General features: G+C 39.7%; 1 protein-coding gene across 3 annotated transcripts in view; it reads right to left on the bottom strand.

Moving 5' to 3' along the window:
- pds5 (cohesin associated factor B pds5) overlaps positions 1-26,996 on the bottom strand; it is a 221,918-nt gene that overhangs the window by 20,608 nt on the left and 174,314 nt on the right. For 2 of the 3 annotated variants that reach the window (XM_071665508.1, XM_071665507.1), the window contains exons 21-22: positions 25,018-25,163; positions 8,783-8,833 (exon numbers count right to left, since the gene is read on the bottom strand). In XM_071665508.1, the coding sequence (XP_071521609.1) occupies positions 8,783-8,833; positions 25,018-25,163 (197 nt within the window). The remainder of the gene's footprint in view (positions 1-8,782; positions 8,834-25,017; positions 25,164-26,996) is intronic. The other variant, XM_071665509.1, reaches the window with a different exon arrangement.

The raw sequence follows: 26,996 nt of genomic DNA, 5'->3' as shown, positions 1-26,996 counted from the left end.
TAGCTGATGAGAGAAAAAGGAGAGAGCTTAGGGAGAAATTTAAAATCTAGTCAGGATGTGGTGGGAATTGGGGAAACCTATAATCTTGGGGAGGGTGTATGGAATGAAATGGAATTAATGAATACAAGTTGCGGGAGGGCATGAAGGAGGAGTGGTATGGATGGGAATTAATGAAAATTATCATGGAAGACGGAAAGAAGGGTGTGCAATTGTGCTATCACCATGAGTATGGGAGGGTGTTACAGAGCATGGATGGAATGGATCAAGAATAGTGTGGATGAAAAGAATGACTGGAGTTGTGCAGTATGCATGGGAATGTGTATAGATGCCTGTGAAAATGAAGACTGTGTGAGGAAAAAATGAAATGAAGCATTTCTGGAGAAATTTGCATGACTGTTAAATGATTCTGAGAAGGAAAGAAAGGTGGCTATAATAGGTGACATGAATGCAAAGGTGAGAAGTGATGAAATTGGCAATATAATTGGCAAATGGGGAGTACCTGGAGCAACTGAGAATGGAAGTTATCTTGTGGATGTCTATGTTGAGGAGTTTATTCCTTGCAAACACTTTTTTTCAGCAAAAAATTATCCACAAGTGTACAAGGACAACAAATGATGGAAGAGAAGAACAAAAGGAGTTTGACTGACTATGTGGCACTAGATGAAAGGCTGCAAAAGGCTGTGTTGGATGCTAGAGTTGTGAAAGGATTCTCTGGAAACAATGACCATTTTGCAGTTCTTGGGGGGGGGGGGGGGGGGGGGGGGGGGGGGGGTGTTAAGAATCAGGGTGATGTGGAGGTACGGAGTAAGGAAGAATACAGGTAAAAGTGTTGGCAAGCAAGAGATGAATCAGAAAGAATCCAATAAGGGGTGTGAATGAAGGGTGATCAAAAGTTTTGATAGGAGTGCAACAAAGGGGACAACTGTTGGATGGTATAGAGGCCTTCTACAGAGCAGCATGAGGCATGAGTAAGAGTGGATAGAGAGTTGTGCAAGAGTTTTGGTATACATGTGGATGTGAGGCAGGGCTGAGTGATGTCACCATAGCTTTTTAACACATGTACAGATTGAGTGATAAGCAAGGTGAAAACAAAACTAAGGAAAAGTGGTGCAGAGATGGAATGTGGTGGCATGGCATGGCGGCTAGTGACAAGCATCTTAGTGGATGATCTTGTGTTGTTTGCAGGGAGAGAAGACAAGTTGAAGAAGGTTGTAAGTGTGTTTTATGGTGTGTGTAAGCATAAGCAATTGAAGGTAAATGCAAGGATAAGTAAAGCTTTGGTGGTTAAAAGGAAACAGAATGAAAGTACACATTTTGTTAAACCCTACAGATTGAAACAAGAAAGTGTAATAAACTGTGTTATAGCTATAGGAAGAGAAACTGGAAGAGGTGAGAGAATTTAAGTGTAGCAGAGTTATCTTGGATAAGTTTGGTGATACAGGAGAGATATGGGAGAGAGAAGTATGGGGTAGAACAGTCACTGGGTACCTTAAAAGAATAATGAAGGGTAGAGGTGTAACTAAGGAAAAGAAGACATGATTTAAAGGACAGCATAGTCCTCCCAACCCTAACCTATGCAGATGAAACATGGACATGGAATGAGCTACAGAGGTCAAGAATCCTGGCTGTGGAAATGAGTTATTTGAGAGAAGCATGTTGTATGACTAGATGGAATGATGAGAGAAATGTGGGGATGGTACTATGATCCATACATACCCTGAATATCCTTACCAACCAATCAACAACACAGTCATTCCTTTCTTAATAAATTCAACTGCAATAACATCCACTCCCACCACACTTCCACATTTCATCTTATGCAAGGCTTTCACCATCCCTTCTCTATTCACCAAACCACTCTCCATGAATCTCTTACTTCACACACCATCCCGACCAAAACACCTTATATTTGCCACTCCATCATCAAACACATTCAACAATCCTTCAAAATACTCACTCCATCTCTTCATTTCATCACTACCTGTTACCACTTCTCCTTTTGCCCCCTTCACTGATGTTCCCATTTGTTCTCTTGTCTTTCACACATTATTCATCTCCATCCAAAACATCTTTTTATCCTCCCTAAAGTTTAATGATACTCTGTCATCCCAACTCTCACTTGTCCTCTTTTTCAATCCCTGCACCTTCCTATTCACTTCCGGTTGACTTCTCTCATACATCTCCAAATCATTTACACTCCTTCCTTGTAAGTAATGACCAAATGGCTCTCTTTTCTCTTTCACTAGCAACTTTAGTCCTTCATCCCACCCTTTCTGATCTGCCAACCTTCCACCTTTCACATGCCAAATGCATCTCTTGCACGTGCCATCACAGTTTCCCTGAATACCTGTCATTCCTCACCCATTCCACTTGCTTCATTTGTTCTCAACTTTTACCATTCTACATCCAATCTCTCCTTTCCAAGCTCGCTTACTCTCACCACTCACTCCTACCTGACATTATTTCCTCTTTTTCATAAATCTCTATTCTTCACTATCACCTCCACAAGATAGTGATCAGACATCCCACCAGCAACCCCTTTCAGCACATTTACATCCAAAAATCTCTTTTTTCCATGCTTATCAATTAACATTTAATCTCATAATGCCTGTTGACCATCTCTCCTACTCATATACATATACTTATGTATTTTTTTTTTTTTTTTTTTTGCCGGTCTCCCGCGTTTGCAAGGTAGCGCAAGGCAACAGACGAAAGAAATGGCCCAACCCACCCCATACACATGTATATATATACGTCCACACACGCAAATATACTTACCTACACAGCTTTCCATGGTTTACCCCAGACGCTTCACATGCCCTGATTCAATCCACTGACAGCACGTCAACCCCGGTATACCACATCGATCCAATTCACTCTATTCCTTGCCCTCCTTTCACCCTCCTGCATGTTCAGGCCCCGATCACACAAAATCTTTTTCACTCCATCTTTCCACCTCCAATTTGGTCTCCCACTTCTCCTCATTCCCTCCATCTCCAACACATATATCCTCTTGGTCAATCTTTCTTCACTCATTCTCTCCATGTGCCCAAACCATTTCAAAACACCCTCTTCTGCTCTCTCAACCACGCTCTTTTTATTTCCACACATCTCTCTTACCCTTACGTTACTTACTCGATCAAACCACCTCACACCACACGTTGTCCTGAAACATCTCATTTCCAGCACATCCATCCTCCTGCGCACAACTTCAAATTATCTATTCATATTCATATTGTACTTTGTCACTGTCGCCTGCATTTGTGAGGCAGCGCAAGGATCCACACACGCACATATACATACCTACACTTTTCAACATATACATACATATACATACACAGACATATACATATATACACATGTACATAATTCATACCTGCTGCCTTTATTTATTCCCACTGCCACCCCACCACACATGACATGACAGCCCCCTACCCCCGCATGAGTGCCAGGTAGAGCTAGAAAAAGAACACAGAGGCCACATTCGTTCACAGTCAGTCTCTAGCTGTCATGTATAATGCACCGAAACCACATTTCCCTTTCCATATCCAGGCCACACAATACCCCAGACACTTCACATGCCCTGGTTCAATGCACTAGTGCGACAGCACGTCGACCCCAGTATACCACATCATTCCAGTCCACTCTATTCCTTGCATGCCTTTCACCATCCTGCATGTTCAGGTCCTCGATTGCTCAAAATCTTTCTCACTCCATCCTTCCACCTCCAATTTGGTCTCCCACCTCTCATCGTTCCCTCCACCTCTGACACATATATCCTCTTTGTCAACCTTTCCTCACTCATTTTCTCCATGTGACCAAAAAATTTCAATACAACCTCTTCTACTCACTCAACCACATTCTTTTTAATACCAAACATCTCTCTTACCCTTTCATTACTTACTCGATCAAACCACCTCACACCACCTATTGTCCTCAAACATCTCATTTCCAACATATTCACCCTCTTCCACATAACCTTATCTATAGCCCACGCCTCGCAACCAAATAACATTGTTGGAACGACTATTCCTTAAAAACATACCCATTTCTGCTTTCCGAGATAATGTTCTCGCCTTCCACACATGCTTGAACGCTCCCAGAACATTCACCCCCTCCCTATCCCTGTGACTCACTTCCACTTCCATCTGCTGCCAAATCCACTCCCAGATATCTAAAACACTTCACTTCCCCAGTTTTTCTCCATTCAAACTTACCTCCCAATTCACTTCTCTCAAACCTATTGCACCTAATAACCTTGCTCTTATTCACATTTACTCTCAGCTTTCTTCTTTCACACACTTTACCAAACTCAGTCACCAGCTTCTACACTTTCTTACCCTAGTCAGCCACCAATGCTGTAACATCAGCGAACAACAACTGACTTACTTCCCAAGCCCTCTCATCCACAACAGACTGCATTCTTGCCCCTCTCTCCAAGACTCTTGCATTCACCTCCCTAACAACCCCACACATAAACAAATTAAACAACCATGGAGCCATCGTGCATCCCTGCTGCAAACCGACATTCACTGGGAACCACTCACTTTCCTTTCTTCTTACTCATACACATGCCTTACATCCTCAATAAAAACTTTTCACTGCTTCTATCAACTTGCCTCCCACACCATAAACTCTTAAGAACTTCCACGGAGCATCTCTATCAACTATCATATGCCTTCAAACTATAATTCATATTCATAAAACTGAATACATATCCCAAGATCCCCCCAAAATTTCTTACTGCTAAAGCTAAAATTTCCAAGAAAATCTCAAACAAATTATATATCTCTCTGAGAATAACAATCATAATAAAACTGATCTTACTACTACAACCCCTACTCTCAATTCCAATCTAGGACTTGTTATAGTTGTAGTAGAATCTCCAACTGACATAAAAGAACTAACATTTGGTTCACCTCTAATAGTATAAAAGAGGTGAACCAAATGTTAGTTCTTTTATGTATATCTCTTTTTAAACCAGGTATTCCCAATCACCAGTCATTTTTCAGCACACAACTCCATAAAATCTTCACCATTTTCATACATCACACTAAATACCTCATGCAAACCAATTATACTCTCAACTGCCACATTACTCACCTTTGCATTTAAATCACCCATCACAAAACTGCTGACACAATCACTCAGCTGCTCCCAAACCAAATCTTTCTTCTCATGATCAAGTACATAAGTAACAATAATCACCCATCTCTCATCAACCAATTTCAGCTCTACCCACATCAATCTATAATTTACTTCCTTACACTCTATCACACACTCTCACAACTCTTGCTTTACAATTAGTGTAACTCCTTCCTTAGCTCTTGTTCTCTCACCAACCCAACTTTAATCGTACTACATTTCCAAACCAATCTTCCCCCTTACCCTTGAGCTCCATTAGATTCAGAGCCAGAACATCCAGGTCTTTTCCTCATACTACCTATCTCTCCTCTCTTCTCATCTTGGTTACATCCACACGCAATCAAACACCTCAATCTAAGCCTTCAAGGAGGATGATCACTCCCTGCCTGACTCCTTCTTCTGTTTCCTCTTTTGGAAACTGAAATACAAGAAGGGGAGGGTTTTAAGCCCCTCAGCTCCCACCCCTTTATTCACCTTCTACAACACATAGGAAATATGGTAGTAGAATTCTTTTGACTTCTATATACCACATCATTCCAATTCACTCTATTATGTGCATACCTCTCAACCTCATACGTGTTCAAGCCCCAATCACTCAAAATGTTTTTCACTCAGACCTTCCATCTCCAAGTTGGTCTAACCCTTCTCCTTAGTCTCTACACCTCTGACACATATATCCTCTTCATTACCTCTCTTCACTCATTCTCTCCATATGTCCAAACCATTTCAGATTTGTTGTCAAGTTATTTTGATGTGTAAATGTTTTTTCACAGCTATATTCACTGGGGATGGAGAATATGCAAATAGAGATTAGTGATGTGTCATGCAGGAGTAAGCTCTGCCTGTAACAGGTTGCACTGGTAGTGAAAAGTCATCTTTGGTAAGGCTGTATCATTGAGAGTCCAGTCTCATCAAACAATTTCTCACTCCAAAGGAGTCTATATTTCCATGATACTGAAGTAAAGTAGCCTTGGGCTGCAAAAGCCTTTACCAGGGTTCTTTAATTGAAAATGAACCTGGGGTGATACACACAGATAAATATATGCATTTTTGACCTCTTATGACAGCATGTAAGTTTTCTATTCTCCCAATAATCTTTCTGTTGTACAGGATATTGCAAGACAACTTCTCTAAAACTTTCCATTTCATTTGTTTAATACAAACCTATGCACTAGAATAATCTATACACAATTCAAAAATATTCCACAATATCTCAGCTTCCTTTCATCATCATCAAGTGATGAGGAATTCAAGGAGACCTGCAATACCATCCACTCCAGCTGCCTTGCCACATTTCATCTTATGCAAGATTTTCACCACCTCTAATCTTCTCATCAAATCATCTGCCATGACTCCAAAGAGCTCACTCAGCCTCCTCCTCACATCATCTCTACCTGTTACAAGTTCACCATATGTATATACATAAAGTATCACATCACATACACTAAGTGATGCACTACACATTATGATACTCTATAAACAGTACTTTACGGTCAAGATACACCTGGAAATACTATAGCTCTTCACTATCACCTGTTACCAAAGTCCTCCATCATACCAAGATTACACTCATGAAAATAAAATACTGTTGTTTGGTATAATCTTCTTCATGTGACTAAACAAAGGTGAATATGATGGTGGTGGAGTCCCGAGCTAGCCTCCCTCCCTTACTCCCACTGAAATCACTCTCAAGTCACTTTTTCCTCATATTTCTCCCATAATCTTTCTTCAAATTCCTCATCAGTGGATAACTGTGATCAACATTCCTCCTCAACACTTAGGTCATTCAACAATACACAATTACACATTTTTGGCATGATCACTGTTCACATGACTGCATATGAGATCAATGGACACAGAAAATGGTGACTTGGAATAATGAGGACTTTTTCCTACACCTTCTTGGCAATGGATGAGACCTCTACTACTGGTATAATAACTCACTTGAATATTCAAATAAAGGTAAGTTATATAATAGTACGTCAATTGCCACCATTTGTTTAAAGAATTGTCATGTGATAATGACCGTTGTTTAAGGATTGAAGAAAATTTCCCATTGATGTAACTACAGTTTGTGCAATAATCCATAAAGAATTCACAAGACTTACTTATCTTTACATGCTGATGAAACTGCTTGGTTTTCTCCATTAAACTGGGGCCAGAAAAGGTACATCTTCAATGAGGTGTTTCTTGACCTACACTTGCTGATGGTTATCAAGGTCAACCAATCCTTCCCCATATCTTATGCTAAGCAATAACTGTCCCTTTCAGCAAACAATTTCATCACCCTTTCATACTGTTTCTTGTCATAAATCATTGAAAAACAAACATCAAAATGTTTACAGATGTGCACCTTAATTGTCCTCTAACTTCTACAAAATTTCTATTTTCTGCACAACTGTTATCATAATGAACATACTTTTTGCAACACATGTACCAATAAACTCATTACTGGATCTTGAGAGCTCATTTTATGCAATCATAGGGGCAAAATACACAAAAATTCAAGAACAACAAACATGATCAACTTGATTTTAAAACAGAGGAAAATATGGACTGTGGTAATACATGGATGTCAGGGTTATGGCAGCACTCAGACAAGAGAGAAGAGTGAGGGATGACATTATCACAACACTTAAGTTTTTAAACCAGATCACTAAAGTGGACAGCAAAAAGTCCTTCAAGGGATGTAGAAATAAAGCAACCAGATGATATAAACATGAAATTAAGGAAGAAGTACTCTAATAAAGATTCAAAGTACTTTTATGGTATGAGAGTGGTGGAAGAATGGAATAGAACGACTGAGGACATGGTTAATGCAGACAGCATACATAAATTTAGGAATCTGTATGATAGTAAAAAATGTTCATGAAAAAGGGTTCCCTCCTCACACAGTACAAATAAATTATTACAACAGAGTGATGATTTCTACAAACATGAGAACCAACATCAGTACCCTAGCAAGTGCTGAAATATGGACGCTGCCAAGTATGGAGTCACAAACTAATGAAAATAGTGTATAATTATTGGTGCCATGATCATCATTTTCACTATCACCATCATTATTGTGTTATCACTGCAACTACTATCACTGAAAATTAATACTGCAATTACAATCACATCTACTATAATAAAAGAAAGTTCAGAACTCTGGAACCTCTGCAATTTAGTGAAGTGCACAACAAAATGTTCATTGTTAGAAAAGTCATTCTTATTCTAAATCTAATGCCTGAAATATAATTTGAATTACTACTAATATGCTTCACTATAATAAATGATATAAACAGTACTTTCTAAAAAGTTTTGCTCATCAATGTAAGTGATTCAGCAACAGGAGTGCCGCTGGTATTACATGCTAACAGCAGGGAATTTTGCCTCAAGTGTACTGTTCCCCATAAAAGTATGCTGCACATTCTTACATTTAAATGAGTTTATACACAGCAATCATATCTAAAAAAAAAAAAAAAAGAGCTTCATAACCAGTCTGGTTAACAGAAAATTTTAGAGCCAACCCCTCTTCATTAGGACTCAATCAATCTCTCCCAAAAATCTTAAGCTTTATGTAAATAATATCAAATGTCTAAGACATGTCTATTATATTATATATAAAAGAGTTAACTAAAAATCCATTTATTACCTTGACCTCCTTCATTACTGGTAGGTCTATGCTGCTGCCTGTTGTTACATCCTTGGACAGCATGAAAGGCAATACCAGGCAGTCATTAAAGTTGATATTTATACAGAGAAAAACATAACATTAAGAAACCTTAACAGACATAGAGTTAACACTAAAAAATCCCTTCACAGACATGGGGTTACTCTACGTGTGCGATAATTCCTCCTAAGCTCCCACAGATTAAAGTGACAGAGGAACAGAAACAAAACTCGTAACTAGTACCACATTTAAATGGGTCACCAAAGACACTCCCCTGCACAGGAAAAATTTTATGGTAACCATCAAATTTTATAACAAATAAATTTTGACAAATGAAGAGATATTTCATTATTGGTGATAAACAGAGCTTCCTTCTACTTCTAGCTAATAGGAAAGTTGAACACTGCACCATACCACATAATAACTTTAAAAAATATCCTTTAATATTATTCCTACATCCCAAAAGCAAACAAAGATGAAAGTTAAAATGAAGCCCTGCTGAACGACTTTGTCATCTATTCTTTCATGCCAAAAACAACACTTCCATTAATCCTTACACTACCAAGACAGACTTTTGAAGAGGGGACGATAGAAAGCACAGTGCCAGGACCAATCTTTTCCTTACATATACTATCAGCATAAAAGCAAATCTCTTTTCTACTCTAAATATTTTCTGTAATGGCTCATACATGGGGAAGACCAGTGTGTCAACCATTAGGATAAAGACTCAGATGTATTACAATATGTATATAGGGGATAGGGGAGAAAGAATGCTTCCCATGTATTACCTGCATGTCGTAGAAGGTGATTAAAAGGGGCTGGAAATCCTCCCCTCTTGTTTTTAACTTTCCAAAAGAAGGAACAGAGAAGGGGGCCAAATGAGGATATACTCTCAATGGCTCAGTCCTCTCTTCTTAACACTACCTCGCTAATGCAGGAAACGGCGAAGAGTATGGATGTTAATGTGCTGAGAGGTGCAACTGGAGGGATGTCTGATCATTATCTTGTGGAGGGTAAGGTGAAGATTTGAATGGGTTTTCAGAAAAGAAGAGTGAATGTTGGGGTGAAGAGGGTGGTGACAGTAAGTGAGCTTGGGAAGGAGACTTGTGTGAGGAAGTACCAGGAGAGACTGAGTACAGAATGGAAAAAGGTGAGAACAATGGAAGTAGGAGGAGTGGGGGAGGAATGGGATGTATTTAGGGAAGCAGTGATGGAATGCGCAAAAGATGCTTGTGGCATGAGGAGCGTGGGAGGTGGGTTGATTAGAAAGGGTAGTGAGTGGTGGGATGAAGAAGTAAGATTATTAGTGAAAGAGAAGAGAGAGGCATTTGGACGATTTTTGCAGGGAAAAAAATGCAATTGAGTGGGAGATGTATAAAAGAAAGAGACAGGAGGTCAAGAGAAAGGTGCAAGAGGTGAAAAAGAGGGCAAATGAGAGTTGGGGTGAGAGAGTATCATTAAATTTTAGGGAGAATAAAAAGATGTTCTGGAAGGAGGTAAATAAAGTGCGTAAGACAAGGGAGCAAATGGGAACTTCAGTGAAGGGCGCTAATGGGGAGGTGATAACAAGTAGTGGTGATGTGAGGAGATGGAGTGAGTATTTTGAAGGTTTGTTGAATGTGTTTGATGACAGAGTGGCAGATATAGGGTGTTTTGGTCGAGGTGGTGTGCAAAGTGAGAGGCTTAGGGAAAATGATTTGGTATACACAGAAGAGGTAGTAAAAGCTTTGTGGAAGATGAAAGCCGGCAAGGCAGCAGGTTTGGATGGTATTGCAGTGGAATTTATTAAAAAAGGGGGTGACTGTATTGTTGACTGGTTGGTAAGGTTATTTAATGTATGTATGACTCATGGTGAGGTGCCTGAGGATTGGCGGAATGCGTGCATAGTGCCATTGTATAAAGGCAAAGGGGATAGGGGTGACTGTATTGTTGACTGGTTGGTAAGGTTATTTAATGTATGTATGACTCATGGTGAGGTGCCTGAGGATTGGCGGAATGCGTGCATAGTGCCATTGTATAAAGGCAAAGGGGATAAGAGTGAGTGCTCAAATTACAGAGGTATAAGTTTGTTGAGTATTCCTGGTAAATTATATGGGAGGGTATTGATTGAGAGGGTGAAGGCATGTACAGAGCATCAGATTGGGGAAGAGCAGTGTGGTTTCAGAAGTGGTAGAGAATGTGTGGATCAGGTGTTTGCTTTGAAGAATGTATGTGAGAAATACTTAGAAAAGCAAATGGATTTGTATGTAGCATTTATGGATCTGGAGAAGGCATATGATAGAGTTGATAGAGATGCTCTGTGGAAGGTATTAAGAATATATGGTGTGAGAGGCAAGTTGTTAGAAGCAGTGAAAAGTTTTTATCGAGGATGGAAGGCATGTGTACGTGTAGGAAGAGAGGAAAGTGATTGGTTCTCAGTGAATGTAGGTTTGCGGCAGGGGTGTGTGATGTCTCCATGGTTGTTTAATTTGTTTATGGATGGGGTTGTTAGGGAGGTGAATGCAAGAGTTTTGGAAAGAGGGGCAAGTATGAAGTCTGTTGGGGATGAGAGAGCTTGGGAAGTGAGTCAGTTGTTGTTCGCTGATGATACAGCGCTGGTGGCTGATTCATGTGAGAAACTGCAGAAGCTGGTGACTGAGTTTGGTAAAGTGTGTGAAAGAAGAAAGTTAAGAGTAAATGTGAATAAGAGCAAGGTTATTAGGTACAGTAAAGTTGAGGGTCAAGTCAATTGGGAGGTGAGTTTGAATGGAGAAAAACTGGAGGAAGTGAAGTGTTTTAGATATCTGGGAGTGGATCTGGCAGCGGATGGAACCATGGAAGCGGAAGTGGATCATAGGGTGGGGGAGGGGGCGAAAATTCTGGGGGCCTTGAAGAATGTGTGGAAGTCGAGAACATTATCTCGGAAAGCAAAAATGGGTATGTTTGAAGGAATAGTGGTTCCAACAATGTTGTATGGTTGCGAGGCGTGGGCTATGGATAGAGTTGTGCGCAGGAGGATGGATGTGCTGGAAATGAGATGTTTGAGGACAATGTGTGGTGTGAGGTGGTTTGATCGAGTAAGTAACGTAAGGGTAAGAGAGATGTGTGGAAATAAAAAGAGCATGGTTGAGAGAGCAGAAGAGGGTGTTTTGAAATGGTTTGGGCACATGGAGAGAATGAGTGAGGAAAGATTGACCAAGAGGATATATGTGTCGGAGGTGGAGGGAACGAGGAGAAGAGGGAGACCAAATTGGAGGTGGAAAGATGGAGTGAAAAAGATTTTGTGTGATCGGGGCCTGAACATGCAGGAGGGTGAAAAGAGGGCAAGGAATAGAGTGAATTGGAGCGATGTGGTATACCGGGGTTGATGTGCTGTCAGTGGATTGAATCAAGGCATGTGAAGCGTCTGGGGTAAACCATGGAAAGCTGTGTAGGTATGTATATTTGCGTGTGTGGACGTATGTATATACATGTGTATGGGGGTGGGTTGGGCCATTTCTTTCGTCTGTTTCCTTGCGCTACCTCGCAAACGCGGGAGACAGCGACAAAGCAAAAAAAAAAAAAATATATATATATATATATATATATATATATATATATATCTTTCTTTCTTTCTTTCATACTATTCGCCATTTCCCGCATTAGCGAGGTAGTGCTAAGAACAGAGGACTGGGCCTTTGAGGGAATATCCTCACCCAGCCCCCTTCTCTGTTCCTTCTTTTGGAGAAATAAAAAAAAAAACGAGAGGGGAGGATTTCCAGCCCCCCCGCTCCCTTCCCTTTCAGTCGCCTTCTACGACACGCAGGGAATACGTGGGAAATATTCTTTCTCCCCTATCCCCAGGGATATATATATATATATATATATATATATGAAAAAAAAGGAGAGATTGTTAGTATGTTTGAGGAAAGGAACCTGGATGTTTTGGCTCTGAGTGAAACGAAGCTCAAGGGTAAAGGAGAAGAATGGTTTGGGAATGTCTTGGGGGTAAAGTCAGGGGTTAGTGAAAGGACAAGAGCAAGGGAAGTAGTAGCATCATTCATGAAACAGGAGTGGTGGGAGTATGTGATAGTGTAAGAAAGTAAACTCTAGATTGATATGGGTAAAACTGAAAGTGGATGGAGAAAGATGGTTGATTATTGGTGAATATGCACCTGAGCATGAGAAGAAAGACCATTAGAGGCAAGTGTTTTCGGAGCAGCTGAGTGAGTGTGTTAGTAGTTTTGATGTACGAGATCGGGTTATAGTGATAGGCGATTTGAATGCAAAGGTTAGTAATGTGGCAGCTGAGAGAATAATTGGTGTACATGGGGTGTTCAGTGTTGTAAATGGAAATGGTGAAGAGCTTGTAGATTTATGTCCTGAAAAAGGACTGGTGATTGGGAATACCTGGTTTAAAAAGAGAGATATACATAAGTATATGTATGTGTGGTAATAAAAAGAGTGTGGTTGAGAGAGCAAAAGAGGGTGTTTTGAAATGGTTTGGGCACATGGAGAGAATGAGTGAGGAAAGATTGACAAAGAGGATATATGTGTCAGAGGTGGAGGGAACGAGAAGTGGGAGACCAATTTGGAGGTGGAAAGATGGAGTGAAAAAGATTTTGAGTGATCGGAACCTGAACATTCAGGAGGGTGAAAGGCGTGCAAGAAATAGAGTGAATTGGAACGATGTGGTATACTGGGGTTGACATGCTGTCAATGGATTGAACCAGGGCATGTGAAGCGTCTGGGGTAAACCATGGAATTCTGCGGGGCCTGGATGTGGAAAGGGAACTGTGGGTTTCGGTGCATTATAAATGACAGCTAAAGACCGAGTGTGAACGAATGTGGCCTTTGTTGTCTTTTCCTAGCACTACCTCACACACATGCAGGGGAAGGGGGTTGTTATTTCATGTGTGGCGGGGTGGTGAAGGGAATGAATAAAGGCAGATAGTATGAATTATGTACATGTGTATATATGTATATGTATTTGTGAGTATATATATGTATACGTTGAGATGTATAGGTATGTATATTTGCGAGTGTAGACGTGTATGTATATACATGTATATGTGGGTGGGTTGGGCCATTCTTTCGTCTGTTTCCTTGCACTACCTCGCTAACGCTGGAGACAGCAACAAAGTAAAATAAATATAAAAATAAATAAATGCATATGTAGGACAGATGGCCAGAGAGCATTATTGCATTACGTGTTAATTGAAAGGCACGCGATAGAGAGACTTTTGGATGTTAATGTGCTGAGAGGTGCAACTGGAGGGATGTCTGATCATTATCTTGTGGAGGCGAAGGTGAAGATTTGTAGAGGTTTTCAGAAAAGAAGAGAGAATGTTGGGGTGAAGAGAGTGGTGAGAGTAAGTGAGCTTGGGAAGGAGACTTGTGTGAGGAAGTACCAGGAGAGACTGAGTACAGAATGAGGTACCAGGAGAGACTGAGTACAGAATGGAAAAAGGTGAGAACAAAGGACATAAGGGGAGTGAGGGAGGAATGGGATGTATTTAGGGAAGCAGTGATGGCTTGTGCAAAAGATGCTTGTGGCATGAGAAGTGTAGGAGGTGGGCAGATTAGAAAGGGTAGTGAGTGGTGGGATGAAGAAGAAAGATTATTATTGAAAGAGAAGAGAGAGGCATTTGGATGATTCTTGCTGGGAAATAATGCAAATGCTGGGAGATGTATAAAAGAAAGAGATAGGAGGTCAAGAGAAAGCTGTAAGAGGTGAAAAAGAGGGCAAATGAGAGGTGGGGTGAGAGAGTATCATTAAATTTTAGGGAGAATATAAAGATGATTTGGAAGGAAGTAAATAAAGTGCGTAAGACAAGGGAACAAATGGGAACATCAGTGAAGGGGGATAATGGGGAGGTGATAACAAGTAGTGGTGATGTGAGAAGATGGAGTGAGTATTCTGAAGGTTTGCTGAATGTGTTTGATGATAGAGTGGCAGGTATGGGTGTCTTGGTCGAGGCGGTGTGCAAAGTGAGAGGGTTAGGGAAAATGATTTGGTAAACATAGAAGAGGTAGTAAAAGCTTTGTGGAAGATGAAAGGTGGCAAGGCGGCGGGTTAGGATGATATTGCAGTGGAGTTTATTAAAAAAGGGGGTGGCTGTATTGTTGACTGGTTGGTAAGGTTATCTAATGTATGTATGACTCATGGTGAGGTGCCTGAGGACTGGCGGAATGCTTGCATAGTGCCACTGTACAAAGGCAAAGGGGATAAGAGTGAGTGCTCAAATTACAGAGGTATAAATTTGTTGAGTATTCCTGGGAAATTATAAGGGAGGGTATTGACTGAGAGGGTGAAGGCATGCACAGAGCATCAGGTTGGGGAAGAGCAGTGTGGTTTCAAAAGTGGTAGAGGATGTGTGGATTAGGTGTTTGTTTTGAAGAATGTATGTGAGTTATACTTAGAAAAGCAAATGGATTTGTATGTAGCATTTATGGATCTGGAGATGGCATATGGATTTGTATGTAGCATTTATGGATCTGGAGATGGCATATGATAGAGTTGACAGAGATGCTCTGTGGGAGGTATTAAGAATATATGGTGTGGGAGGTAAGTTGTTAGAAGCAGTGAAAAGATTTTATTGACGATGTAAGGCATGTGTACGTGTAGGAAGAGAGGAAAGTGATTGGTTCTCAGTGAATGTTGGTTTGCCGCAGGGGTGTGTGATGTCTCCATGGTTGTTTAATTTGTTTGTGGATGGGGTTGTTAGGGAGGTGAATGCAAAAGTTTTGGAAAGAGGGGCAAAAATGAAGTCTGTTGTGGATGAGAGAGCTTGGGAAGTGAGTCAGTTGTTGTTCGCTGATGATACAGCGCTGGTGGCTGATTCGCATGAGAAACTGCAGAAGCTGATGACTGAGTTTGGTAAAGTGTGTGAAAGAAGAAAGCTAAGAGTAAATGTGAATAAGAGCAAGGTTATTAGGTACAGTAGGGTTGAGAGACAAGTCAGTTGGGGTTTGAATGGAGAAAAACTGGAGGAAGTGAAGTGTTTTAGATATCTGGGAATGGATTTGGCAGCGAATGGAACCATGGAAGCGGAAGTGAATCATAGGGTGGGGGAGGGGGCAAAAGTTCTGGGAGTGTTGAAAAATGTGTGGAAGTCGAGAACGTTATCTTGGAAAGCAAATATGGGTATGTTTGAAGGAATAGTGGTGCCAACAATGTTATATGATTGCAAGGCATGGGCATTAGATAGAGTTGTGCGCAGGAGGGTGGATGTGCTGGAAATGAGATGTTTGAGGACAATATGTGGTGTGAGGTGGTTTGATCGAGTAAGTAATGAAAGGGTAAGAGAGATGTGTGGTAATAAAAAGAGTGTGGTTGAGAGAGCAGAAGAGGGTGTTTTGAAATGGTTTGGTCACATGGAGAGAATGAGTGAGGAAAGATTGACCAAGAGGATATATGTATCAGAGGTGAAGGGAATGAGGAGAAGAGGGAGACCAAATTGGAGGTGGAAAGATAGAAAAAGATTTTGAGTGATTGGGGCCTGAACATGCAGGAGGGTGAAAGGCGTGCAAGGAATAGAGTGAATTGGAACGATGTGGTATACCGGGGTCAACATGCTGTCAATGGATTGAACTAGGGCATGCAAAGCGTCTGGGTAAACCATGGAAAGTTTTGTTGGGCCTGGATGTGGAAAGGGAGTTGTGGTTTTGGTGCATTATACATGACAGATAGAGACTGAGTGTGAATGAATGTGGCCTTTATTGTCTTTTCCTAGCGCTACCTCGTGCACATGCGGGAGGAGGGGGTTTACATTTCATGTGTCGCGGGGTGGCAACGGGAATGAATAAGGGCAGATAGTATGAAATATGTACATGTGTATATATGTATATGTCTCTGTGTGTGTATATATGTATACGTCGAGATGTATAGACATGTATATGTGCTGTGTGTGGACGTGTATGTATATACATGTGTATGTGGGTGGGTAGGGCCATTCTTTTGTCTGTTTCCTTGCGCTCCCTTGCTAACGCAGAAGACAGTGACAAAGTATAATAAATAAAATAAAAAACAAATGAGAGAGCTGAAGAAAATGCTGAAATAGTTTGGACATATAGACTATAAGTGAGAAGAGGTTGACAAAGTGTGAGAAGTGTAAAGGACAAGAAGAAAAGTGAGACAAATTGGATTAGGAAGAATGGAATGAAAATATTTTGAATGATTAGGGCCTGAGCATGCAAGAAGGTGAAAGGCATGCATGGAATAGATTGATCTGGATCGATGTGGTATACAGGAGTGAAGTGCTGTAAATGGACTGAACCAGGGCATGTAAAGCACCTAGCGCAAACCATGGAAAGGTCTGTGAGGCCTGGTTGTGGGGAGGAAGCTGTGGTTTTGGTGCATTACACATGACAGCTAGAAAATGGATGTGAGCAGATGCAGCCTTTCTTTGTCTGTTATAGGCGTGACCTTGCTAACGTGAGAAATGGACATTAAGAGAATGGATGAAGGCAAGCAAGTATTAATATATACATGTGTATATATGTATATGTCTATGTATGTGTATGTATACATGTGTGTATATGCTATTACCCCAGATGCTTCACATGCCGTGGTTCAGTCCATTAACAGCACATCGACCCCAGTATACCACATCATTCCAATTCACTCTATTCCTTGCACATCTCTCACCCTCCTGTATGTTCAGGCCCCGATTACTCAAAATCTTTTTCACTCCATCCTTCCACCTACAATTTGGTCTCCTGCTTCTCCTTGTTCCCTCCACCTCTGACACATATATCCTCTTTGTCAACCTTTCCTCTCTCATTCTCTCCATATGTCCAAACCATTTCAACACACTGTCTGCTCCTCTCTCAACCACACTCTTTTTATTTTTACACATCTCTCTTACCCTTTCATTACTTGAACAATCAAATTATTCTCAAACATTTCATTTCCAACACATCCACCCTTCTCTATACAACCCCATCTATAGCCCATGCCTCGCAACCATATAACACTGTTGGGACTACCATTCCTTCAAACATATCCATTTTTGCTCTCCAAGATAATGTTCTCTCCTTCCACACATTCTTCATCACTCCAAGAACTGTCACCCCTTCCCCCACCCTGTGACTCACTTCTGCTTCCATGGTTCTATTCACATATAAATCCACTCCCAGATATCTAAAACACTTCACTTCCTCTAATTTTTCTCCATTCAAACTTGTATCCCAATTAACTTGTCCCTCAACCTTATTGAACCTAATAATCTTGCTCTTATTCACATTTACTTGACTGCCATTTCCCACATTAGCAAGGATGCACCAGGAACAGAACAAGAATGGCCACATTTGCACACATCCACTCAATAGCCACCATATGTAATGCACTGGAACCACACCTCCCTATCCATAACCAGGCCCTAATCACCTTTCTATGGTTTAACCCAGATGCTTCACATGCCCTAGTTCAGTCCAATGACAACACAACCCCAGTATATCACATCATTCCAATTTACTCTATCCCACACATGCCTTTCACCCTCCTGCATATTCAGGCCCCAGTTGCTCAAAATCTTTTTCACTCCTTCCTTCCATCTCCAATCTAGTCTTCCTGTTCTTGTTATTCCCTACACTTCTGACGTGTTTATCCTCTGTGTCAACATTTACTCACTCATTCTCTTAATACGGCTAATGCTCTTCAGTACATCCTCTTCAGCTCCCTCAACCACATCTTATTTCCACATCTCTCTCTTACCTTTCCACTGCTTACTCAGCCAAACCAACTTACACCACATATCGTTCTACAACATTTCATTTTCAACACATTCACCCTCCTCTGCATAGTTTCATCTATAGCCCATGCCTTGTATCCATATCATATTGTTGAAAAGGTGAGTGTTGTGAAAAAATATGCTCTCACACATTCACAAAGTCAGACACTAACTTTTGAAGTTTCTCATTCGAACTTATCACTAGTGCTGTGTCATCAGCAAACAATTAACTCGCCTCCAAGGCCCCTCCCACCCCCTACAGACTACATACCTGCCCCTCTCCCCAAAACCCTTGCATTTAGTTCCTTCACCATCCCATCTCTAAACAATTTATACATCCATACTGACATTATAAAACCCTGCCACAGGCTTACCTTTACCTAAAACACTCACCTTCCTCTCTACCTACTCATGCACTCACCTTGCTCTTAATAAAAATTCCCTACTGCTTCTAAAAGCTTTCCTCTCATATCATACATCTGTAACACCTTCCACAAACCATCTCTATTAACACAATAAATGCCACATACAAATCCATCAGTTTCTCTACATATTTATCAAACACATTCTTCAAATCATACACCTGATCAGCACATCCTATACCCCTCCTGAAACCACAGCGTTACTCCCTGGTCTGATGCTCGATGCATGCCACCACCCTCTCAATCATCCCTCTTCCATACAACTTACCATGCACACTCAACAAACTTATACCTCAGTAATTTGAACACTCCCCTTTGTACCCCCTGCCTTGATACAATGCCAATATACATGCATTCTGCCAATCCTCAGGCACCTAAGCATGATCCACACATACAAAAAAGAAATTCTCACTAACCAACCAATTCAACTGCAACACCATTCACTCCTGCTGCCTTGCAACATTTCATCAAATGAAAGGCTTTCATCACCTCTTCTCTTTTCCCCAAGCCACTTGCTATGATTCTCATCTCATATCCTCCTTAACCCAAGCACCCTACATCTGCCAACCTGGCATCAAACACATTCAACAATCCTTTAAAGTACCCACTCCATTACTGCTTGTTACACTTCCTTCTATGTCTCCAACACCGATGTTGCCATTTGCTCTCGTTTTTCTCACACTTAACCCCCTTCCAAAACATCTCCCTAAGTCTAAATTACTTCTTCAGTCCTTAAACCTCCTCTTGATCTCCTGCCACTTTCTGTTGTACATCTCCTAATCAACTGTTGCCATTCAACACCCAATCTCTCCTGGTATTTCTTTCCACAAATCTATTTTCCATTCTCACTTACTTTCACGATCTTCTTCTCACCCACATCATTTCCTCTCTTCTGAAAGCCTTTATAAATTTTCACTTTCTCCTCCACAAGATACTGAATAGACATCCCACCAGCTGCCCCTTTTAATAAATTCACATCCAAGAATCTCTCTTAAGCACTACTATCAATCAAAATGTAATCCAGTAATGCCCACTGATACTTTTCCTAATCACCATCATATACTTCTGTATGTACCTTCTTTTAAACCAGGTGCTATCAATCACCGGTACTTTTTCAGCACACACCTCCACAAGCTGTTCACTTCTATTCACCTTAATGAATACTCCATCCCCTTAATTACTCTCAACTGCAACAGTACTCAAATTCACATCTAAATCACCAATCACTAACACCCAGTCTCTTGCATCTAAACAGCTGACACACTCACTCAGCTGCACCCAAAACACTCATTTCTCTTCATTCTTCTCAGGCCAAGTGCATAAGCACTAATGATTACACAGCTCTCATAATTCATTTTTTCTTAACCATATAGGTCTGGAGCTCACTTCCATATATCCTTTCACTCTTGAAAATGAAATGTTTTTGAACAACATATGGTTGATCAAATAAGAAGTTATAGGACAAAAAAGAGAGAGGTGTCACAGTAAGAAGAGTATGTATGAGAGAGCTGAAGGTGTGTTGAAATGGCTTAGACATATAGAGATGATGAGTGATGATAAGTTGACTGAAAAGGTAAATATATATATCAGAAGTGGAGAGAACAAGCAGAAGAGGAAACTAAGGTGAGGGTGGAAGGATGGGGTGAAAGATCCTTTGACTGATTCAGGCCTAAATGTGCAGGAGGGTGTAAGGCATGCCTAAGATAAAGCAAACTGGAGCAATATGGTATACAAGTGACAAATTTTTGTCAATGAGCTCAACCAAGACATATTAAGTACTCAAGAGAAACCACAGAAAGGTTTGTGGGACTGGGCTGTAGAAAGGGTGCTCTGGCTTCAGTGCATTATATATGACAACTAGAGGGTGGATGTGATCACCCCATGTATATGGATGAGTGGGTGTGACTCATCCCATGTCCATGCATGAGTCACATCCACTCAGGAATCCAGGCTGTGGAAATGAGTTATTTGAGAGGAGCATGTGGTATGACTAAATGAGAAAAAAAAAAGTAATGAAGAGGTATATAAGAGATCTGATATGGCAGATGAAAAAGGAATGAACTGTGAAGTGGAAGAGTGGATGAAACATAATTACATGAGGTGGTGTGGGCACAGGTAAAGACTCAAGATGGGCAATTTACAATGAGTGTATGACAGTACGATTAAAGTGGTTGGTATGAGAGGAAGACCACCTGTTAAATGGAGAAAGTGAGTAGAAAAGTACTAAAGGGAGAGAAATGGGGGAAGTATGAGTGGAATGGCATATGTGAGGGAGGTACGGAAGGTAAGTGGAAACTCTTTTGCCGTTGCAACCCCCTTGATAAGAGTTCTTAGAGGGTACAGGCATCAGAGATATTGATAGACAGATAGATAGCTAAAGTGTGGACGTAGGCAAATGAGGCCATTCTTCATCTGCTTTTGGTGCTACCTCACTCCATTGGAAATGACACACAAGCATGGAATATTTCAATTTAGAACTAGCCTTGATGGCTTTTGTTCATAACTGTAGCATCTGAAAGAAGATAAAGATTAAGAATACCCAATTACTGTATTTTCTTTTAATATTTTCTTCAAATGTTAATGATTAGGAGAAAAACTCTTATCCAAATTCTTAAAAGATTTCTTTAAATCCTCAGATTTTGCCTTTATTTTACATAAGATGTTAAAAATATGGCTCCGTTAGATCCTACTGATATTCTTGAGCAGAATCAATACACTCATTCAAGCATAATGCACCTACATAAAAATACAAGCTGGTTACATGGAACCATTGTTAATGTGCATCATTTACAAGTAAAAATTCCTTTGAAACATCCATCTTTATTTATCTAGGATATTCCACCCCAATTCCTCAATCTATGTGTAACTTTTCGACTATTTGACCTGCCAAGAAGCATTACTCTATTTGCTTCAATGCATTGTAATCCTTAATGCAAGGGACATCAATGAACATCAGTGGGCCAAGGCCTTTTGATTTTCCCTTCCTGACAACAGAGAACTGATAATCAAACATCCAACACCAGTTTGCCACTCCTCACACCCATTCAACCTCTTTTTACTACAGAATCCTCTCACTATAAATACAATATTTCTGCTTCCTAGGGAAGCCTGTCCAAAATTGTATCAATATCTATTTCCATCCTTTATCCTTCCCTCTAAAAGCTTTGGCACAGTTTCTCTCCTGACTTTCCCTGGTACAGGTATGCTTTGCTGGCTGTTACTTCCTACAGTTTGTGTGTGGAGATCAGCCACTTGCAGGTTAACTGCTTTGATACTTCATTCTTCCCTTAAACAGCTGAGCTCAGGAATTCTCATCTTCCTTTCATCTATCCCTTTTCCTTTAACTTTTCTATCTTTAACCTTTAAATATCTTACTTAGTTTTCCTTTCCAACTGAAAATCTATTGTTATCATATTAAGAAAATGCATCTAAACAAACAATTTTAGATATATACCAATGAAAAAATCACTTCAGATGTATATTTCATCCACTATTTTCTCTGTAAAAAAAGTAAAATTTTTGTATTTGTTTCAGACATTAGCAAGAAAAAATTTTGTAAACATTTCAGTACATTAGCACTAAAAAGTGCAAGACTTAGGCCTTATGTGTCAATTGATGTTTACATCAAAAACTGATTACTGATTATAATTATGCTATATCTTCTATATAATACACATCCTTTCTTCTTATAATCACTGTAATTCATCAATACAATTTTCATACTAAAAAAAAGTCTGCAAAAGCACCAACTACCGTCACATGCAGCAATTACCTGTTTGTACTGTACTAGGACTAAGTTTTACACGAAAGGAGCCCCATCCCCCAAACACTTTCTACTATCAGACAACTCCTCAAATCTTTGTATGCTGTCTGCATTAACTATGTCCTCAATTATCATATTTCATTCATCCACCACTCCTTTGCTATAGAAGTACTTCTTTATATTTGTTATCAACTTTCTGCCTTAATTTCATGTTAAGTCCTCGGTTTATCTAACCCTGCATCTCTCAAAGAAGTGTCCCCCATCTCCATCATTAATGTTTAGAAATCTAAGTTGTTCAGATCAGGTTGCCACCTCATTCATCTCTCTTTCAGACTGGGCAAATTTAAAGCCTCTAACCTGAAACTCAGTTCTTTTAAATTTAGTACCATCTTTGTTGCCCTCCTTGGGCTTTCTGTTATTTCTTCAAGCTTCTTTAGGTGTAATGATCGAATCTGAAAAGCACATGCTAGCTCTAACCTTATTTAGGATATTAACAGCTTGCTAAATATTTCCTTATCCATATACTTGAATGCCAGCAGTTCACATGTGGATGAGGCAGAAAGAAAATACATCTATCAAGTTGCACTCTGAACAAGGTGGCTTTTTTTTTCTACCTCATCCACACTTGGACTTTCTGGCAATCTGTCCACAATCATACAATTTCCCCTTGACACACGTAACAAATGACAAAATTTCATTGACACAGATAATTCTTCATACCCATATTTTCCTGTGGAGAGTGCTATGTGCTAGCCCTGCCTTTTGGCAAAATGGTAAGAGCAGGAGACAGAAATAGTGGGTACAAGCATTAGACAGGAGCAATGGGTAGAAAGATTAGGAAAAAGTAGTATGTAGGGTCATTAAATGGGAGCATTAGGTAGAAGTAAGTTGGAACATTAGGTAGATACATGAGGTAGGCAAAGTCAGTAGGATCATTAGGTAAGAACCTCTGAAAACACTGTGCTAGAGTTGCCCTGTGCCACTGGCCTGTTAAAGATAAGGCACTAAAGGCTATGAACCGGCAGTGGAGATCACCAATTATGAAGAACCTTTTGCCGAAGCCATCCCCCTGAGGGAGTTCTTGAAGGGAACAGGTGTTAAAGATCAAGATACAGATTAGGGAGATATACTTGAAAATCTTCCAAAATTTGTCTCTAATACACAGAATCCTGAGGCTTATTTCCTGCTTAACAATAATCATATTGAAGCCTTCTTTCACTATGACACACCCACATTACTTTACATTTGTCAAGTTGAATTTCATCAACCTTGAGGTCTGTTTAGGTACCCTTATGGGTCGATGCAATCCACCTCACTCTCCCCATTATTGTCAAAAACAGGTGGGTGTTGGCAACAATGCCTCCATTTTTGCTTGAAAACCTTTGGCCTCATCTTGGTAAAGTTTCAATGCTGGAAGAGTCAGTGTCCATAAAATCCATATGATTCCAAACGCAGATCTTCATCAAATAATTCACAATCATCATCTGCCCAATCCTCTAAATTTTACAAGCTAATCTATATCCTAACTTGGAAACTTAAGAAAATGTGCTCTCATTAGTATGGCTCGAGAATGACTTCTATGGAAAGAAATTAATATGTGCTGTCATCTCAGCCACCACCCAGGCTAGCCACAAAGCCTTCAAATTAAACTGCAAGGCTCCATGCAAACATATCCATCTAAAGAAATCACTCAGCTTAAGTGAACAAATGGCCTTTCATTAGGGCATGTTTTGCCTGATCCATGGTGGGGAAAAAAGAAAGACCAATGGCACCAGTCCCAAAAGGTGGTGTAAATCACTCTCTAGACACATAAGCTTCGAAGCAATTCTGATCCCTAAGGGTTATTGGAACCTGCAGCGCTGATCATGATTAAAGATGACAAGATGGTACAAAAATCACATTGAACTGCATTCTGATTGTCTTTAAATGAAGGGAATACTAAAAGGCATTTTGAGCGTGTAGAATTTTGGTTCCATTGGAAATTTCTAGCACAATAGAAGACGTGGAAGCCCTGATACTGGTCTTACAACCCATCAGCCATCACAGAAAATACACATTTACAAGGTAAATGGAAATTACAATCATGGTTAATATACTTATACTAACATTTTACTCTTCTATGAAAAATACTATGAAAAATACCTTAACTCCTTTGTACAATCCCAATACATTACTCTATAATGAGAATACAAAAAAAAATCATTCATACTATATTGGAAGTTCAAAGATGTACTAACAACCCAAACAAATTATAACGTAAAACTAGCAAGAAACAAAAGTATTGCCACAGTAAACCTGTAGACTAGTTTCTAATTACTGAAAAATAATAAAATTACCAACCTCTCTGTCATCTGGTCTTTGTTTATTTGGCAGAGAAGGTTTAAGCGTCATAACAGTATTTGTCGTTTTCTTTGTCACGCCTGTTAGTACCTTGGTTGACCCTTTAGGTGCTGTCACTTGCAGTTCAGGCGGCAGGTAAGATTTTACTTAAAAGAAAGAAATATATTAATGCATACCTAAAAGCAATATATAATTCATCATTATCTACATCAATATTTTCTGTAAACAACCAGGTGTTAAAATTACTAAATACATTTTACTAATACTCTTGTACATGTCTCTGATCCCATTATGCATTACCATGTTTAAAGACCCCTCATTTTTAGGATCTTAACAGCTTCACTTATACTAGCATACAGATCTCTTTTATGCTATCACTATCAAGTTTAATGCAAGAAATTCTAAAATAGCAATCTTTGAATTCACTCACTCTCAATTTGTTTTTTGCTTGAAAAACACTGTGGATAAAGTTTTAAACTCTTTTCTAGGCAAACAGACCAAATGAAATGTTTCATTTTTTCAACCTATGCAATAAAAGCACTTTATTTTATTATGTTAAAATTTTCATGGTAGTAATTACTTATCTTTACAGTATAGGGAATTTTAAACATATGGGACCACATTTCTTGAGACTTCTTAAATATCACACACCTTTACATTCTAAATGCCATTCTCAACTACCATTTACTTTACTCCATTCATCCACCACTCAAACCATAAAAGTACTTCTTAACCTCTTTTTCAACAGGTTTCTTCCATAATTTTATGTTTTGCCCTTTGGATGTTCTATCCTTATATCTTCCAATGAACTTTTCACTAAACCAATAATCTTGTTCAAAGACTAAAAAGGTTGCGATGTCATCCCTTACTCTTCTCTCTTCCATGCTGGCTTTTCCTTGTAATTCAGCTTTCTTATTTCTGGTACCATCTCTGTTGCCCTCCTATGGACTTTCGCTGTTGGCTTTTTGTGCTGCTTTAGGTGATCAAAACTGAAAAGTATATGCTAGTCCTGGCATTATATTGGATGTGAACAGCTTGCTGAAAATTTCATTAGCCATGAACTTGAATGCAATTCTAGAATTACTAACATGGTTGATTTTCTCAACAGTTTTCACATGGGGGTAAATGGTGACATGAATAATTTCAACCTCAAACATGCATTTTTGCAGCTTAGTTCAATATTAGTGTTTGTGTGTTTTGGGAGGAGAGGTTTATACTTATGTTGTCCCATCTCTTAATCATGTATGTACCACATCTCTACTTGGCATTGCCAGACTCCATTTGCTCAAGGGTACGCCATAAGTAAAAAGTCACCTTTGGTAAGGCTCTTTCATTGGGAATACAGTCCTGTTGAAGACCTTCTCACTCCAAAGGAATCTAAATTTCCTTGTTACCAGAAGTAATGCAGCCTTTGCCTTCTGGAGCCATTAGAAAGATCCTAAGAGGTAAAACCAGGACTCTCACTGAATATAGTCCTGAGAATCAAAAATAAATATATAAATAAATGTCTTTCCTCGTATGTGTGTACACACCCACTTTGGAAGAGAGAAGACAGATGTGTGAATTAACCAAACCTTCAAGTTTGTAAAACAGATCAACAATGTAGACAGGTAAAACCAGGACTCTTTCACTGAAATTAGTCCTGGGAATCAAAATTAAATGTGTAAATAAATGTCTTTACTCGTATGTGTGTACACACACACACACACAATCCTTGGAAGAGAGAAGACAGATGTGTGAACTAACCAAACCTTTAAGTTTGTAAAACAGATCAACAATGTGACAGTGAACAGTTCTTTGAGATGTATGGGGACAGAGTAACCAGAGGATGTGACATGAAATTAAGAAAGGAACTTGTTAAAAAAAGATATAAAGAGGCATTTTTATAATATAAAAAGGAAGATGAATGGAACAAAATGACGGAGAGCATGATTAATACAGACAGTATACTTAAATCTAAGAAGTTGTATGAAAGTAGA

This window comes from Panulirus ornatus, chromosome 10, assembly GCF_036320965.1.
Source record: "Panulirus ornatus isolate Po-2019 chromosome 10, ASM3632096v1, whole genome shotgun sequence".
Classification (NCBI taxonomy): Eukaryota; Metazoa; Arthropoda; class Malacostraca; order Decapoda; family Palinuridae; genus Panulirus; species Panulirus ornatus.
The sequence above is the reverse complement of the archived record's forward strand: the minus strand, read 5'-3'. Positions and strand labels throughout refer to the sequence as shown.